Consider the following 15,711-nt stretch of genomic DNA (forward strand, 5'->3'; position numbering starts at 1 on the left):
TTCCTAAATTAAGAAAAGAAATATCTGGCTTAAGTTATTTTCCACTTCTCCAGCTTCTAGAGATTTTATATATTTGGTGCATCCTTGTGTCCTTTATGCTGTTTCTGTTAATTGTACTTTAGTCCTGTTCCCACCCAGCCATTATATATATGTCTAGTATCGAGGACTATATATATATTAAAGTGATGCTTCATGGGCCTCTTCTTAGCAACTTAGACAATCAGGCTCCTGCTGATCTCCCTTGCAGGCACTGTTTTGTTCCATACCCACTTCAGTAGTTGTTGTTCCCAGAACTGGGTGTTCCCAGACATTTGCTACAATTTAGGAAGCCCCTTTTCTTCTCTTGCCACAGTTCCTGAAACAATAATTTATTATTAATCTTTGCTTTGTTCCAAGTTACAAATTTGTTCCAGTATACAAATTTTAACAACAATAGTTTTTGGAATTTGATGGTTTGTTAAATACTAAAGTTATTGGTTTCATTTAAAACTTCTGGGCAGACTGGTACCAATTGAGAATGTTACTAAGGAACTTGATTCAGCTGGAACTCTGCATGTGCCCCAGAACAACGTGATTCCTTTACCTTTAGGTAGCTGTGCATTCGGCACTCTGAGAGGAAGCAGACTTTGGCATAGGCTGGTTGCCCTTGTATATATATATTATATATATATATTACGGTCCAAAGACCCAACAAATCGTTACAAAGCAATGCACAATTCAGACAGCCTCCCTCCAGGTTAAACAAGCATTTTGTTCGGACTTAAAGATAGGGATCATTGGTTCTTGCAACCACTGATAAAAATTTCGCCACTGCTAATGTTCTAGCGTTTGTCCGGTCTTCCAATAGGAGCCTGATATAGTGAGCCTCTGATAATCGATGTCTTGAGCGCACACACACACTACAGCTCCCAACACCTCTGACTGTTGGCCATACTTCCAGTTCCCACATGGGTTGTTTTTGTCACGCAAGACCAAATCCAGCCACAACTTGAGAGACTCAGTTGGCTCTTGCCTCTCAACTCTGCCCCTTAGGGCGGCCCAACCTGTCTGCACTGGTTGTGACTCGGCATATATTTTGTAGTGCCTCTTCCATTTAGCGTCATCCTCAGTCTAAACGCATTCTGTGCTGAGGTGTTCCTTCCCATCAGGAACCTGTGACTTTAACAATGTGTCTCAAAGACTCCAGGCTCATCCCAATTTTCTTTTGAGCTGGGATTTCTAGGTCCATGTCCTGTTGCTTTTTTATTGTCCCATTGCTTTTGCTGGGAAAGCCGCAGCTTATTATGGGTGGCTTCCAGCACACATAAAACATAATAAAACGTCAATCATTTTAAAAATCTGCACAAAGCAGAAATGTGAGTGAGCCCCCATTTGGCTTAGCTTTTTGTGTGTGGAATTTCATCTCTTTGATCCAAGCTGGTTTCTGCCTCTTCTTCTTCATTCTCTTGCCCATTTTCTATGTTTCTTACTCTCCTCAGGTTAGTCAGGAAACTTCAGGGCGCGACGCAAGCCTCATGTTCTCCCTAAAGGAATATTCTTTTCTCTCACCCTCTTTTGAAAATGTGTTGGGAGGGTTCCAAAGAACCCAAGTTGTTTGTTTAGACACTGCATGGAGCTCAAGTGTAATCTATGAAGTTTGGCATGCCTTCCGTCTTCCCATCGCAGCCAACGTCCTGAATTATCAACAGACTGTTTTTCAATATTGGCAGAATGCCTATATAAGCTGGGTGCCCAGTTGCTCAGAGAGGTCTGTTCTGCAGCTACAGTGAAGCATGGCGAAATCCACCGCTTTCTTTCTCTTCACCTTGGAATAGATAATGTGTTTTCTTCCTCCCTCCTCTGTTGCTCAAGTCATGCAGTTCTTCTGCCTTTGTGGAGTGCAGACATGGTTTGGGGCTGGGTTACTTAAAGGACTGCTGTTATGGAGCCTGCCCAGACTCTGAAGATCTACACTGGAGATCAACACATTGGCATTACCAGCACTATCCTCTAACCCAGTGTTTTTCAACCACTGTTCCGCGGCACACTAGTGTGCCGCGAGATGTTGCCTGGTGTGCCATGGGAAAAATTGGAAAATTCGAAAGATTTAAAAATAAAGTATTTTATAATTTTTCATATTTCTGTTTACTTACTATTTCATAATAAAGTAATTATAAAATACTTTCTTTGTGTTTATTTGATTCCTATTCAAGAGAATTACTTTATATATAGTCAATATAGGCACAGAGTTAAATTTTTTAACATTTTCTAATGGTGGTGTGCCTCGTGATTTTTTTCATGAAACAAGTGTGCCTTTGCCCAAAAAAGGTTGGAAAACACTGCTCTAACCAACTGAGCTTTTGCTTTGGTTTACTTCTGTTAGGCTTTTGATAGTGCTATAAAATGGCTGTTTAAATGGTTCTGCGCAGTATCTGTACTTGGCTTTTGCTCTTACATCTATTTTGAGCTTCTTTGTGGAGCAGGGTTCTTTAAAAAAGCAGATTATAAGTCCTTTAAATAAATACAATTCATTTGGAAGCTCTAAATGAATGTTTTGGAGTTTGTTGACAAGATTGGCAATATTCTCTTTTCATTTTCTCTCTTACATAGTGTGTTAATAGTTGATAGGTTTTATCACTCTCCCGCTTAGGTAGAAGTACAGTTGTTTATTGTAGCTCATGGCCATTAGCGTTTCTTTTATATAAATTAAGTCCAACCAAGCTCTAGTTCTCTCTAACTTAGCTTATATTTCAAAATCTAAATTAGTTTTATATGTGAACTCAAATATTTTATTCATTTTGGTCAGTTTTTTAAAAAATCTTTATCTCCCCCCCCCAATAATTGGGAGAATAGCTATATAATTAAACCACAAATATACATGCTCTAACGTGTCCAGTCAAATCCACCTGTGAAACTGATTGCAGATCTTTTTTATTCTTTTACTTTCCTTGTTTTATGTTAGTATTTTAGAATATAAAAGTGTTCCGTTTACATTGGAAGAGACCAGTTTTTATTGTATTTGCATATTCTGCTATTACTTTGGGCCTTATCTCTATGTTGTGCATCATAGCAACGGTAAATGAAACCACTCAGACCTTATCTACTGTAGTAACCCTGAGGGAATATGAACTAAAAGTGCAACTCTTTACCTTAAGATTGTAAAAACGCAACTTGTTTGAGAAACGTAAGTAGCAGTTCCCATTTATTGAAACAGATCAATGTTAATCCATTCATGGAAAGTTCAAGGGAACAAGGCTTTCTTAACACGGTGACTAAACATGCAACACTGTTGGCATCAGACACAGGGCCCTAGCTCAGTGGTAAAACCACTGGTTGGCATGCAGAATGTCTCCTGAAACTCTGGAAAGCTGCTGTCAGTCAGTGTAAACAATATTGAAGCAGACCTAACTTCCTAATTTTCAAAGATTAGAAACACTGTCATTAATTTGGCATTTATTGATGTGGAGAGTGGGGTGGGGCAGTGTTAGAAACTTGAATATATAAGCTAGGCAAGGTTGCAGCCACCAAAACGGAATGTATACTTGCCATTTTGGGGCAAGATGGCTCTAAAGTCTTATTTTTCAAATGATGGACTGACTGTGATTGATTATCAGTTAAACATCTGGCTAGTTCAAGTGAGAACCTTGAGCTAGGTTAAGAACTTGAGAGAACTTTGAGAAGAAAAGTCACTTGATCCAGAGATAGTCCACACATATATTGACCTATTATGCCTACCTCTTTTTCTTAATGGTGACACGGACCATTCATGATGTAAGAATATTCTGCATAATTTGTGAGCTGGGCAGTTGGATGGGGTGTGTGAAGACAAGATACAATAATTAGGTATAACGTTGTCCACTGCTTCTGCTCAGGCCATGCGAAAAAGCATTTTGTTTCCAGAAATTCATTCCAGTGCGCTGGCTGAGACCCTGCCTGCCTGCACACTGTCTCACCAGGGTGATATATGCATAGTAGAGTGTTCCATTTATTGGTAGTTAATGGGACATGCTTCATCTACATGGGCTTGTCCTAGTTTTTCTTCATGCTAAGAATGCAACAGAATGCGGAAAATAACTACAAACTAGAAGAACAAATTACAGTCATAGCTTGGAAGTTGCACGGAATCTGTTCCGGAAGTCCGTTCGACTTCCAAAACATTCAAAACCAAAGCGCAGCTTCTGATTGGCTACAGAAAGCTCCTGCAGCCAATCGGAAGCCCTGTCAGACGTTTGGCTTCCAAAAATAGTTTTGGAACTATGCTGTTTGACTTCCAAGGTACGACTGTACTGCAATGCATCCCTCTCACTTGGGCAGACTTGCTTCTGTTCAGGGTGCCAGCCAGACTGACATGCTGTCCCCCAGAAAACTATAAAGCAGGGTGGAGGGTTAAACAAAGCAAGTTGCTTTTTCCCTCCCCAAGATTTCCCAGTTCCCATACCCAGTGGACACTCCAACATTCTGCTGTTTCTGGGGACTATGGAGCACACTTAATCCTTGCTGGTGATGTAAACAAAATCTGCTCCTTTTTCCTTATGGGGTATCCAAGAGCCCATATAGAGTCCTTAAGTGGGTTCCCTATCAATAAGAAAAAATAACTAGAGATTAGGGACGCGGGTGGCGTTGTGGGTTAAACCACAGAGCCTAGGACTTGCCCATCAGAAGGTTGGTGGTTCGAATCCCCACAGCGGGGTGAGCTCCCGTTGCTCGGTCCCTGCTCCTGCCAACCTAGCAGTTCGAAAGCATGTCAAAGTACAAGTAGATAAATAAGTATGGCTCCGGCAGGAAGGTAAACAGCGTTTCCGTGCGCTGCTCTGGTTCGCCAGAAGCGGCTTAGTCATGCTGGCCACATGACCCGGAAGCTGTACGCTGGCTCCCTCGGCCAATAAAGCGAGATGAGTGCCACAACCCCAGAGTCATCCACAACTGGACCTAATGGTCAGGGGTCCCTTTACCTTTTTAACCAGAGAATATTGAGAAGCAAAGCAGCTAGTAAGCCTGATCTTTATTAAACTGTTGCAATAGGGTGCTCACTGCCCCCCTCCCCACGCAGGAGGGAGGAGGAACCCAGAACAAAGGTGTGCAAGCCCTTATATAGACTTTTGAAATTCCCCACCCTGTAGCTCAAGACCACCCCCAAAAGCACCATACATACATCACAGAAGGAGGCAGTCTACAACAGAAATCCTGTCTGCCAGAATACCTGACAATGGCCAGTGATTGCTTACTTGGGCAGCTTGGCCATTCTTTGGTGATGGTAAAGGTAAAGGTACCCCTGCCCGTACGGGCCAGTCTTGACAGACTCTGGGGTTGTGCGCCCATCTCACTTAAGAGGCCAGCGCTGTCCGGAGACACTTCCGGGTCACGTGGCCAGCGTGACATCACTGCTCTGGCCAGAGCCAGAGCCAGAGCCAGAGCCGCACACGGAAACGCGGTTTACCTTCCCACTGGTAAGCGGTCCCTATTTATCTACTTGCACCCGGAGGTGCTTTCGAACTGCTAAGTTGGCAGGCTCTGGGACCGAGCAGCGGGAGCGCACCCCGCCACAGGGATTCGAACCGCCGACCTTTCGATCGGCAAGCCCTAGGCGCTGAGGCTTTAACCCACAGCGCCACCTGCGTCCCAGTTTGGTGATGGTAAATACTTTTAATTCCTGAATCCAGGTCACAGGCTCACCCTATTCATACACAAAGATGCCCTAAAGACAGGTAAGCAAAAGACAATGGAGAGGCTTTTCCATTTCCTTCCTCCTTGCAGAGAAACATTTGAGGTCAATTTCAAAGAGTCAAAATGGTTTCAGGATTGTTCTCCTGTACTATTTCAGACACCTGGTTTACATACTTTGTAAATTTATGAACATTTAATTTATATATTTGAGACCATAAATTCTTATAACACTGGGCTCTCAGGTTCCCCTCTCTCCATTAAACCATTATTTATTTTAAAAACACAAGCATAATTTTGGAGTCCCTGGAGTATGTAGAAGCAGCTTGTCTTATTTGTAACCGCTTTTTTGCCTCCAAACGGTAAGCACTTGACTGTCTGAGCTTGCTGTAAGTATGCAATCCCCATTCCTACCTGCTGTTATCCTCCCTGTTATTATAAGTTTTGTGTGTTTGCCTGTGTGTCTGTATTTGTGTGTGCTTGTTTATACTTGCATTAAACATGTATGATGATAGATGGATGCCCAATGTGTATATCTTTTCCACTACTTTAAGCTGCACACAATGAGAACCATTGTTTAGCCCATTTTTTAATGCAATAATGGTCTGGTTTTGCTAAATGTCTTGCTGGAAGGGGTTAATATGGGTGAAGTTACTAGGTCCAGAGCTAAAGATGCAGCCACAGTGAACTTGGCTTTGCCTTTTGTGTGTTCATGTGGAGATTAGTGCCTTTGCTGTTAGCTGTCTTCTTGGAAGGAGGCCAGCGAGAACGTCACATTTATGTAGATTGTGTTTCTCTTCCTGTTGTACATTTACTTTGAGCTTGATGATGCTGGTGTTCTACTGTTTTTGTGTGTCCCCAACGGTAGTTTATCCATAATCCATTTATGCAATAATGAAGGTAATCATTAGCAACTCCCCTTGTCCTTTCCAGTCTTGCTTCCTTCCAGTCGAGAAATGCAAAAAAAAATACTGAAATGTATTCCTGAAATGGCACCTCCATCCAAAGACCGGCTCACGGACGGTCCAGGAATCAGCGTGTTTTTACATGAGTGGAATGTGTCCTTTTATTTAAAATGCATCTCTGGGTTATTTGTGCGGCATAGGAATTCGTTCATTTCCCCCCCTCAAAATATAGTCCAGCCCCCCCCCCCAAGGTCTGAGGGACAGTGGACTGGCCCCCTGTTGAAAAAGTTTGCTGACCCCTGTACTAAATGATAGCCATAAAGTTCCTTGTTTCAGTGTTGCAGGTTTGGGACTCACAACATTGTGCTATATCTGTGTATATATAGCAAACAACGTGTGTGTGTGTGTGTGTGTGTGTGTGTATACACAGTATATATTCTCTAAAGGAATCTAATGCAGTTATTGAGATAATTCCTTTTCCAATGCAATATGGCTTTCCTTGACTCCTAGCTTTCCATAAATTGCTTTGCTGAGCTGCTGCTGACTGAACTCTGATACTATCGTAACTGAAATGCAGCACTGGAGTTTGTTGTTTTGACCTTGTGTTGTTGAGGAGACTAAATATATCCGCTGCCCGATAAGGACACGCAGTATGGAAATTTCAGATGGGAGGCAGGCTCAGGCTTGCACAACTTGTGAACCACTAAGCCAAACACAGCCCACAAGTCACATATGTAGACACCCCCTCCCGTGCTGTTGCCCCTACCCACCCCCCAGCAGTGAGTATTCAGAGATTCTGTGCTCCTGCACATGGAGGTTCCATCTAGCTATCATGAATATTAGCCATGAATTTGCCTTGTTTAAAACCAATGATGCTAGTGTGGTTGCAGCAAATTCAAGATGTTAATGATTTTTCCTTGGGTGGTCCCAAGTTCCAGTACAGTGGTACCTCAGGTTACAGACGCTTCAGGTGACAGACGCTGCAGGTGACAGACTCCACTAACCCAGAAGTAGTACCTCGGGTTAAGAACTTTGCTTCAGGATGAGAACAGAAATCGTGCGGCGGCAGCGGGAGGCCCCGTTAGCTAAAGTGGTGCTTCAGGTTAAGAACAGTTTCAGGTTAAGAATGGACCTTCCACTGTACAGTGGAACCTTGGTTCTTCTCGAACGTAATCCATTTTGGAAGTCCATTCAATTCGCGAAAGGTTAGAAAACCAAGGCATGGCTTCCGATTGGTGCAGGTACCCCAGAAACAATAACTGGCAGTTGCATCGGACATTCGGCTTCTGAAAAATGTTCAAAAACCGGAACACTTACTTGCGGGTTTTTGGCGTTCGGGAGCTCATTTGTTCATCAACTAAGCCGTTCAGGAACCAAGGTTCCACTGAATTATATAAGAGGGACAAAATTCACTTTTGCTGCTACTGCTCTTTATGTGAAAACCATCTGTCATGTTTCCTAGTTGTCTTCTCTCCCCCACCTGAAAAGCCCCCAATATTTTAGCTTTTCTTTATGCAGGAATGGCCCAGGCTCTTAGCTGTCCTTTTATTGGTTTAGGCATACGTTTGTTTTAAGAATTTTAATATTGATTATATTGCCTAAAATAATTTTGTGCGCTTCTTTGACCATCTACATAAAGGTAAAGGTAAAGGTACCCCTGCCCGTACGGGCCAGTCTTGACAGACTCTGGGGTTGTGCGCCCATCTCACTCAAGAGGCCAGGGGCCAGCGCTGTCCGGAGACACTTCCGGGTCACGTGGCCAGCGTGACATCGCTGCTCTGGCGAGCCAGAGCCGCACACAGAAACGCCGTTTACCTTCCCGCTGGTAAGCGGTCCCTATTTATCTACTTGCACCCGGAGGTGCTTTCGAACTGCTAGGTTGGCAGGCGCTGGGACCGAGCAGCGGGAGCGCACCCCGCCGCAGGGATTCGAACCGCCGACCTTTCGATCGGCAAGTCCTAGGCGCTGAGGCTTTAACCCACAGCGCCACCTGCGTCCCTTCCGACCATCTACATAGCACAGTCCTATTCAGAAGCAAGTCCTGTTGAGTTTAGTGGCATTTATGGCTAGTTGGGTGTGATTAGGATTGTGGTCAAAGATGTTATTAGTCAATTTAGTGGAAAGCTGGAAGAAATAAATCAGGTACCACAGTATCAGAAAGTGTACATGTAACTACCCTAATTCTTTAAAACAAAATAAAAAAATTCCTTCCAGTAGCACCTTAAAGACCAACTAAGTTAGTTCTTGGTATGAGCTTTCGTGTGCATGCACACTTCTTCAGATATACTGAAACAGAAGTCACCAGACCCTTCTATATAGTGAGAAGGTGGGGAGGGGTATTGCTCAGAAGGGTGGTGGGATTGGGTGATTGGCAGATAGCTGTGATGAGCCTGTTGACGACTCTTAACGACTGCAATAGGTCTTACAGGAAAAAGCAAGGGGTGAGAAGGTGAAAAATGGCTTTGTCATGTATAATGAGATAAGAATCCAATGTCTTTGTTCAGACCAGGTCTCTCCATGGTTTTAAGTTTGGTAATAAGTTGCAATTCAGCAGCTTCTCTTTCCAGTCTATTTCTGAAATTCCTTTGTAATAGAACAGCTACTTTGAGATCTTGTATAGAATGTCCTGGGAGATTGACGTGTTCTCCTACTGGTTTCTCTGTCTTGTGATTCCTTATGTCAGATTTATGTCCGTTTATTCTTTAGCTTAAGGTTTGGCCTGTTTGTCCAATATAGAGAGCTGAAGGACACTGTTGGCATTTGATGGCATACACAATGTTAGACGATGAGCAATTAAATAGTCCTGAGATGGTATGTGTGATGTTGTTGGGGCCAGTAATGGTGTTGTCCGGGTGTATGTGGCAGCAAAGTTGGCATCTGGGTTTATTGCAGGCTCTAATTCTTTAGTCACTTTTAAGGGAGTGGACTGAGGCTCTGTCCACTCTCCATTTGCTCTGCAACCAATGCTCTCCCAGTGCTGGAATGGGAAGTAGCATATGCACCGTTAGCCACAATTCATATCTACCCTGTATGAAATACTCCATTTTGGTGGGTGTGAGTGGCGCTGTGGTCTAAACCACCAAGCTTCTTGGGCTTGACGGTCGTAAGGTCAGAGGTTTGAATCTGCACAACGGGGTTCGCTCTCATTGCTCTGTCCCAGCTCCTCCCAACCTAGCAGTTTGAAAGCATACCAGTGTGAGTAGATAAATAGGTACCGCTGTGGCAGGAAGGTAAACAGCGTTTTCGTGCGCTCTGGATTCCATCACGGTGTCCCGTTGCGCCAGAAGTGGTTTAGTCATGCTGGCCACATGGCCCGGAAAGCTGCCTGTGGACAAACGCTGGTTCCCTCGGCCTGAAAGCAGAGATGAGCGCCGCAACCCCATAGTCAAATTTGACTAGACTTAACTGTCCAGGGGTCCTTTTCCTTTACCTACTCCATTTTGGTGCATTTCCCCCCCCAAAATGAGTTTTTAACCAAATTGAGAAATCTGCCCTGCAATTATATTTAGTGTGGCTTCAGACATGCGCTAGTTATGTTGGAAGATGTAGGGTAGTTTTTTCCTGCATTGCTGCTAGGCACATGAACACAGATGTACCCGTGAAGAGTATGAATACTGGAAACATGCTCAGATGCACTCCAATATTTAGCAACATTGTTTGTGTGTGCAGAGCTGAGCCTGACCTTTAACATAGACAGTGTATGCTCCAGTCTGCTCTAATTGAAGAGTGCGCCTCTTGAATGACTCTCATCCATGTCTGTCGTCATTCACTAGTTTTTCCAGAATCGTGGCCATGGGCGTTTGGTTGCAGATGGGTCTGTATTTATAACGTGGATAAAAATCCTCTTGTGAAATAGTTGAGGCTGTTGAAAATCTGCTCCGTTGCAGAAACTGGGGAAACTCCCAAATTAAGCAAGCCCGCTATCTTGGCTTTTCCTGTTCCCAGACTTCTCAGCGCTTTATATCTTGGCACATTCTAAGATTACCTCGATTTGTAGATGATTAATTATATTGCATAAGAGCAACTGTGCAGGAGTGTTTTGTTTTCCATATTATGTACTGTATGCTGTGTCAGAGTGTCCCAGGAAGGCAAACTTTGGAAGAATTATCCCACAGAGAGGGGATGCCCCTTGTCCTTTAGCAGTTTGATGTGGTGTTCACTATTAATCATATCTGTCGCAGATTGGAGTGTGGACAAATGTAACATTCTCTGAGTGATTTTCCTCTGTGCTCTTTTACTGTCCTGGTGGTTCTAGCCCAAATCTGGCTTCGAAAGCTTGAAGCCAGACATAATAAAGGAAGCTAGGGGTGTTTCCAGGCTATTGCTATGTTCACATACCAGCAAATTCAGGTGGCACAAATATTGAGAATTGGAAGGTCTTGTGCCACAAACCAGTGTTCGAAATTAGCCAGGTGCCAGGCGCATTTTGCGACCAAGTGCCGGGCTCAAGGTAGTCGTCTGAACTGGCCAGATGTTTAACTTGAGAATCAATCACAGCCAGTCCAACGAGACATTCCATTTTGGTGAGTCTAACCTTGGTTTAAGAAGCCATTTGGTGCTTATAATAATAATAATAACAATTTATTATTTATACCCCGCCCATCTGGCTGGGCTTCCCCAGCCACTCTTGGCGGCTTCCAAAAGAATATTAAAATACTGTGATACATCAAACATTAAAAGCTTCCCTAAACAGGGTTGCCTTCAGATGTCTTCTAAAAGTCTGGTAGTTGTTGTTCTCTTTGACATCTGGTGGGAGGGCATTCCACAGGGAGGGCGCCACTACCGAGAAGGCCCTCTGCCTGGTTCCCTGTAACTTGGCTTCTAGCAGTGAGGGAACTGCCAGAAGGCCCCCGGTGCTGGACCTCAGTGTCCGGGTAGAATGATGGGGGTGGAGACGCTCCTTCAGGTATACTGGACCGAGGCAGTTTAGGGCTTTAAAGGTCAGCACCAACACTTTGAATTGTGCTCGGAAACGTACTGGGAGCCAATGTAGGTCTTTCAAGACTGGTGTTATATGGTCTCGGTGGCTGCTCCCAGTCACCAGTCTGGCTGCTGCGTTCTGGATTAGTTGTAGTTTCCGGGTCACCTTCAAAGGTAGCCCCACGTAGAGCGCATTGCAGTAGTCCAAGTGGGAGATAACCAGAGCATGCACCACTCTGGCGAGGCAGTCTGCGGGCAGATAGGGTCTCAGCCTGCGTACCAGATGCCCTGGACACGGATTTAACCTGTCCCTCCATGGACAGCGGTGAGTCCAAAATGACTCCCAGGCTGCACACCTGGTCCTTCAGGGGCACAGTTACCCCATTCAGGACCAGGGAATCCTCCACACCTACCCGCCTCCTGTCCCCCAGAAACAGTACTTCTGTCTTGTCAGGATTCAATCTCATTCTGTTAGCCACCATCCATCCATGCTTAGATTATATATCTGAGTTTCGGACACTGCTGGCTCAGTATAGGGGATCTTTCTGGTTTTCCCCACCTCTTCTACCCTGCTGCCCCTCCCAGGCCAAACACAGTAGATATCTGTTTTTTATACACAGTAAAAGATTAGGCAACTTTCACCCCACCCTGTGTATCAAGTCACTTTTTTTATTATGATCAATGACCAGCACAGCCTATGTATATTTATCTAGAGACTTGGAAATGATTGAAGAAAGAACCGGGAAGTAAGATATAGAGGGAAATCTCAGCACGATGAAAGTTGGCTTCAGTGTCATGTATGCCAAGCTCACATATGGGTTTTCCACACCTCCATGTTCAAAATTTCCTGCTCCTTGCCCTTATCTGTACTTGTTTGCTTTTATCTGGCTTTTATCTGATTCTGTGATGGCTGGTTTTATTAAACTGGCAGGCATGTTAGTACATTGCCCTTCTTAGTTCCTTAAGATATGAAAGGAAATGATCGAGCTCACCCTGCCAAGAAGCAGATTTATTTTATTTTTTTAAGGTGGGCAGACTGTCTTTACTCACATCCAAGCAGAATCAAAAGCTTTCTACCAGGCCTACCCTATGGGAACGTGTGCCCCCTCTTTTGTGAATGACCCATTACCTCCGTCCTAAATGCACGCGTGTGGTTCACGATCTGTCCTTCCAGTGAGCACTCAGGGCTGATTTCCTTAAGAATGGATGAGTTTGATCTTCTTGCAGTCCATGGGACTCTCAAGAGTCTCCTCCAGCACCAGAATTCAAAAACATCGATTCTTCGGCGATCAGCTTTCTTTATGGTCCAGCTCTCACTTCCATACATCACTAAGTCTACCACTAGTGCATCTAATTTCCCTTAAGAAGGTTGAATACGCCTGGTGTCTCCTTCTACATGAGTCTATTCCAGTAGCCTGAGCTGGTCATGTTATTTTGAAAGGCTGCTGGATTCCCCCTGTTTGTGTTAAAAGTGTGCATTGGAGCCAGGCAAGTTCGTTGGCAGCTTACAATACCGGAAACCCATTTTGCTTTAGAATTCTGGTAAAGGAGTTTTAGGAGTTGTATTTTCGGTGGCTGAGCTAAACCCCAAAGAGGTTTCGTTTTGCATGTGGTTAGTACCTAAAGTTTAAAACACACATGCACACACACCCTAGAAGTGAAAATGTTCAAGACTGTTTAAGAATGACTGTATACATTGCTGCCTTGTATCTTCAGCATCTGTATATTGGTACTAGATAGAAGTGGGTGGATGACGGTTAGGCAAAGTGATCATGCCAAGTTGACTTCTGTTTTAAGAACGCTTTTGAATCGGGCCAGCTTGCCTTCTGGTCTGGCACTCTGTTCTCACAGTGGCCAACCAGATGACTACGGGAAGCCTAAAAGCAGGATTTTATCATGCCACATCCCACATCCATACTTGGTCTCCTACCTAACCAGTCCCAGACTCAGCAAGGTTGTTGCCTTGGGCGCCTTCAGACTATGATCAATAAGTCATTTGCAGTGCATCAACTCATTTCCATTTGACTCCTCTTCTTCCTGAGCTGTTTCTGTTGTAGCTGTGAACTGCTGTGTAATGTTAAGAATTCCTGGTTGTGTTTGCTTGTTTTCCTCTCCCCTCCTCCTTCATTTTTCCTTTTGTGCCATGTCTTTCAAACTGTAACCCTCTGTGCAGGAACCGTCTATAGATACAACTATTAGCTGCTTATAAAACCGTGCTACAGAAATGTAGTACCCTATGAGGCTTTATACACAGCAGATGTCAAATGTTCGTATTTTTGACGTACAATGAGTCAACTTACAATGCACGATCAGTTTGGAGATAAGCAGGCATTCAATATAAGAGGCCACGCCAATGAAAGCAAAGCTCAGTCGGGTTGGAACTGTGAAGTTCCACACAGAAATCTGTTTAAAACAGATTCCTCCTCCATGTGTATCTGTAGTTCACAGTGTTAACTACACTGTCGTCTTGCTGTCTTAGCATTGATCACCAGGGCTTGAGATGCATCAAGGCGTCAGAAGTATCTGACTGTGGCTGCGTGTAAAGAAGTGGTACAATATCACCAGGGCTGCCATTATAACAAAAACAAAAAAGTGGGGGAGAATAAAAACTGTAAGTAAAATGCTTCATTCTGAAAAAAAGAAAATAAATAACTACAGTTGTACCTTGGTTTTCAAACAGCTTAGTTCTCGAATGTTTTGGTTCCCGAACACCGCAAACCCAGAAGTGAGTGTTCCAGTTTATGAATATTCATTGGAACCAGAACATCCAATGCAGCTTCCACAGCTTCCGAATGGCTGCAGGAGCTTCCTGCAGCCAATCAGAAGCTGCACTTTGGTTTTTGAACGTTTTGGAAGCTGAACAGACTTCCGGAACTGATTCCATTCAACTTCCATGGTACGACTGTATCCAGTTTGAGCTGTGTGGTAACATCTACAAAGGGGACTGGCAACTTGTATCCACCCATAGCTTGGATGAGAGACCTTTGTGACCCAAGTACAGATGGTGACCATTTCTCACGGGGGTTCTGTTCGTGCCCCCTGCATGTTATACGGGGCGCGTATAAGTGCCCCACCTCCCCGCCCCCAATTGTGCCGTTCTGCCCCTGTTTTGCCTTCTTCCGGATCCAGAAGGACCTGTGCGTTGGGGCGTCAATTGAAGACACCTAAAATGGTTGCCATTTCTGAATCATGGGGCTAAAACTTCTCTAATACATTGTCCTCCATAAATGTATCCAGAATGAAATTCTGGACTCCCACCCCTGTTCTTTAGGAGTCCTTTTGCAAACCTATCACACTTCTTTAACAAGGCGCCAACGATCTCGCACCATTGTCTTGTCTGACTTGTCTTGTGGTTTTTCCCTCCCTCCCAGTTGGCCCTTTGCGTGTGGAGTTTTCGCTGACTGTGGATCTGAAGAAAGTGGCAGACGACAACCCAGAAGTCAGGGAAGGAGGACGCTACACACCAAAGGAATGCAGAGCGCTTCAGAAAGTGGCGCTTATCATCCCGTTCAGAAACCGAGATGAACACTTGAAATACTGGCTGTATTATCTTCATCCAATCCTTCAAAGGCAGCGGCTTGATTATGGTATATATGTAATTAACCAGGTAAGAGATTTCCAGATTCCAAATAGCCTATTGAGTTTGCATGTGCATGTTGTCACTTTCTTTCAGACATGTTGTGGACTTTTTGCTGAGTGAATTGCTAAAAACGGTTTTGCGGTGTGTAATGCCTCATGGTTGGTTTAACTCTGCTAGCAACAGGAGTGTTGTGGAATTGTGCAAAATTGTGTAAAAACAAAGAAAGTTTAGGAAAGGTTTTCCTCACCCTTGTTGTGGTATTATAATATGCTCAGCTAAAGATTCTGATGGTTAAGGGTTCCTTTCGTATAATACATTTTACAACACTTAGACTTGGTCATGGTATATGAGCTCCTGGGGAGCATTTCCTTCCTTCATATAAAAAACAAAATCTGTACAAATCTAATTTAGCTTCCCTTCAACTTCCTTCCACTCCTTTCTGTGGTTATTTATTTTATATCTTTTTATTACTGCATATCCGATTCAAATATATTTACAAATTTTCCCTTATCTTCCCCTCCAAACAAGAAATTTAACAAAAAGGAAAAACGAGTGAAGAAAAAAAAAAGGGTGGATTAAGAGAAGTGAGGGAAACCCTTAGCTCATATTAACATACACGAAAAATAACCATAAATATATCTATATTAATTTAAACAGATAGATCTA

At 43.8% G+C, this 15,711-nt stretch overlaps 1 protein-coding gene and 1 long non-coding RNA gene across 2 annotated transcripts in view; both read left to right on the forward strand.

Moving 5' to 3' along the window:
• The window catches only part of LOC307206634, a 153,280-nt gene that overhangs the window by 102,882 nt on the left and 34,687 nt on the right, over positions 1 to 15,711 (forward strand). The window lies entirely within an intron of this gene.
• Positions 1 to 15,711, forward strand: part of B4GALT1 (beta-1,4-galactosyltransferase 1) — a 57,792-nt gene that overhangs the window by 7,394 nt on the left and 34,687 nt on the right. The window contains exon 2 of the mRNA XM_079959706.1: positions 14,837 to 15,072. Within this exon, the coding sequence (XP_079815832.1) occupies positions 14,837 to 15,072 (236 nt within the window). The remainder of the gene's footprint in view (positions 1 to 14,836; positions 15,073 to 15,711) is intronic.

Source organism: Podarcis cretensis (genome assembly GCF_951804945.1).
Source record: "Podarcis cretensis genome assembly, chromosome: 17".
Taxonomy (NCBI): Eukaryota; Metazoa; Chordata; class Lepidosauria; order Squamata; family Lacertidae; genus Podarcis; species Podarcis cretensis.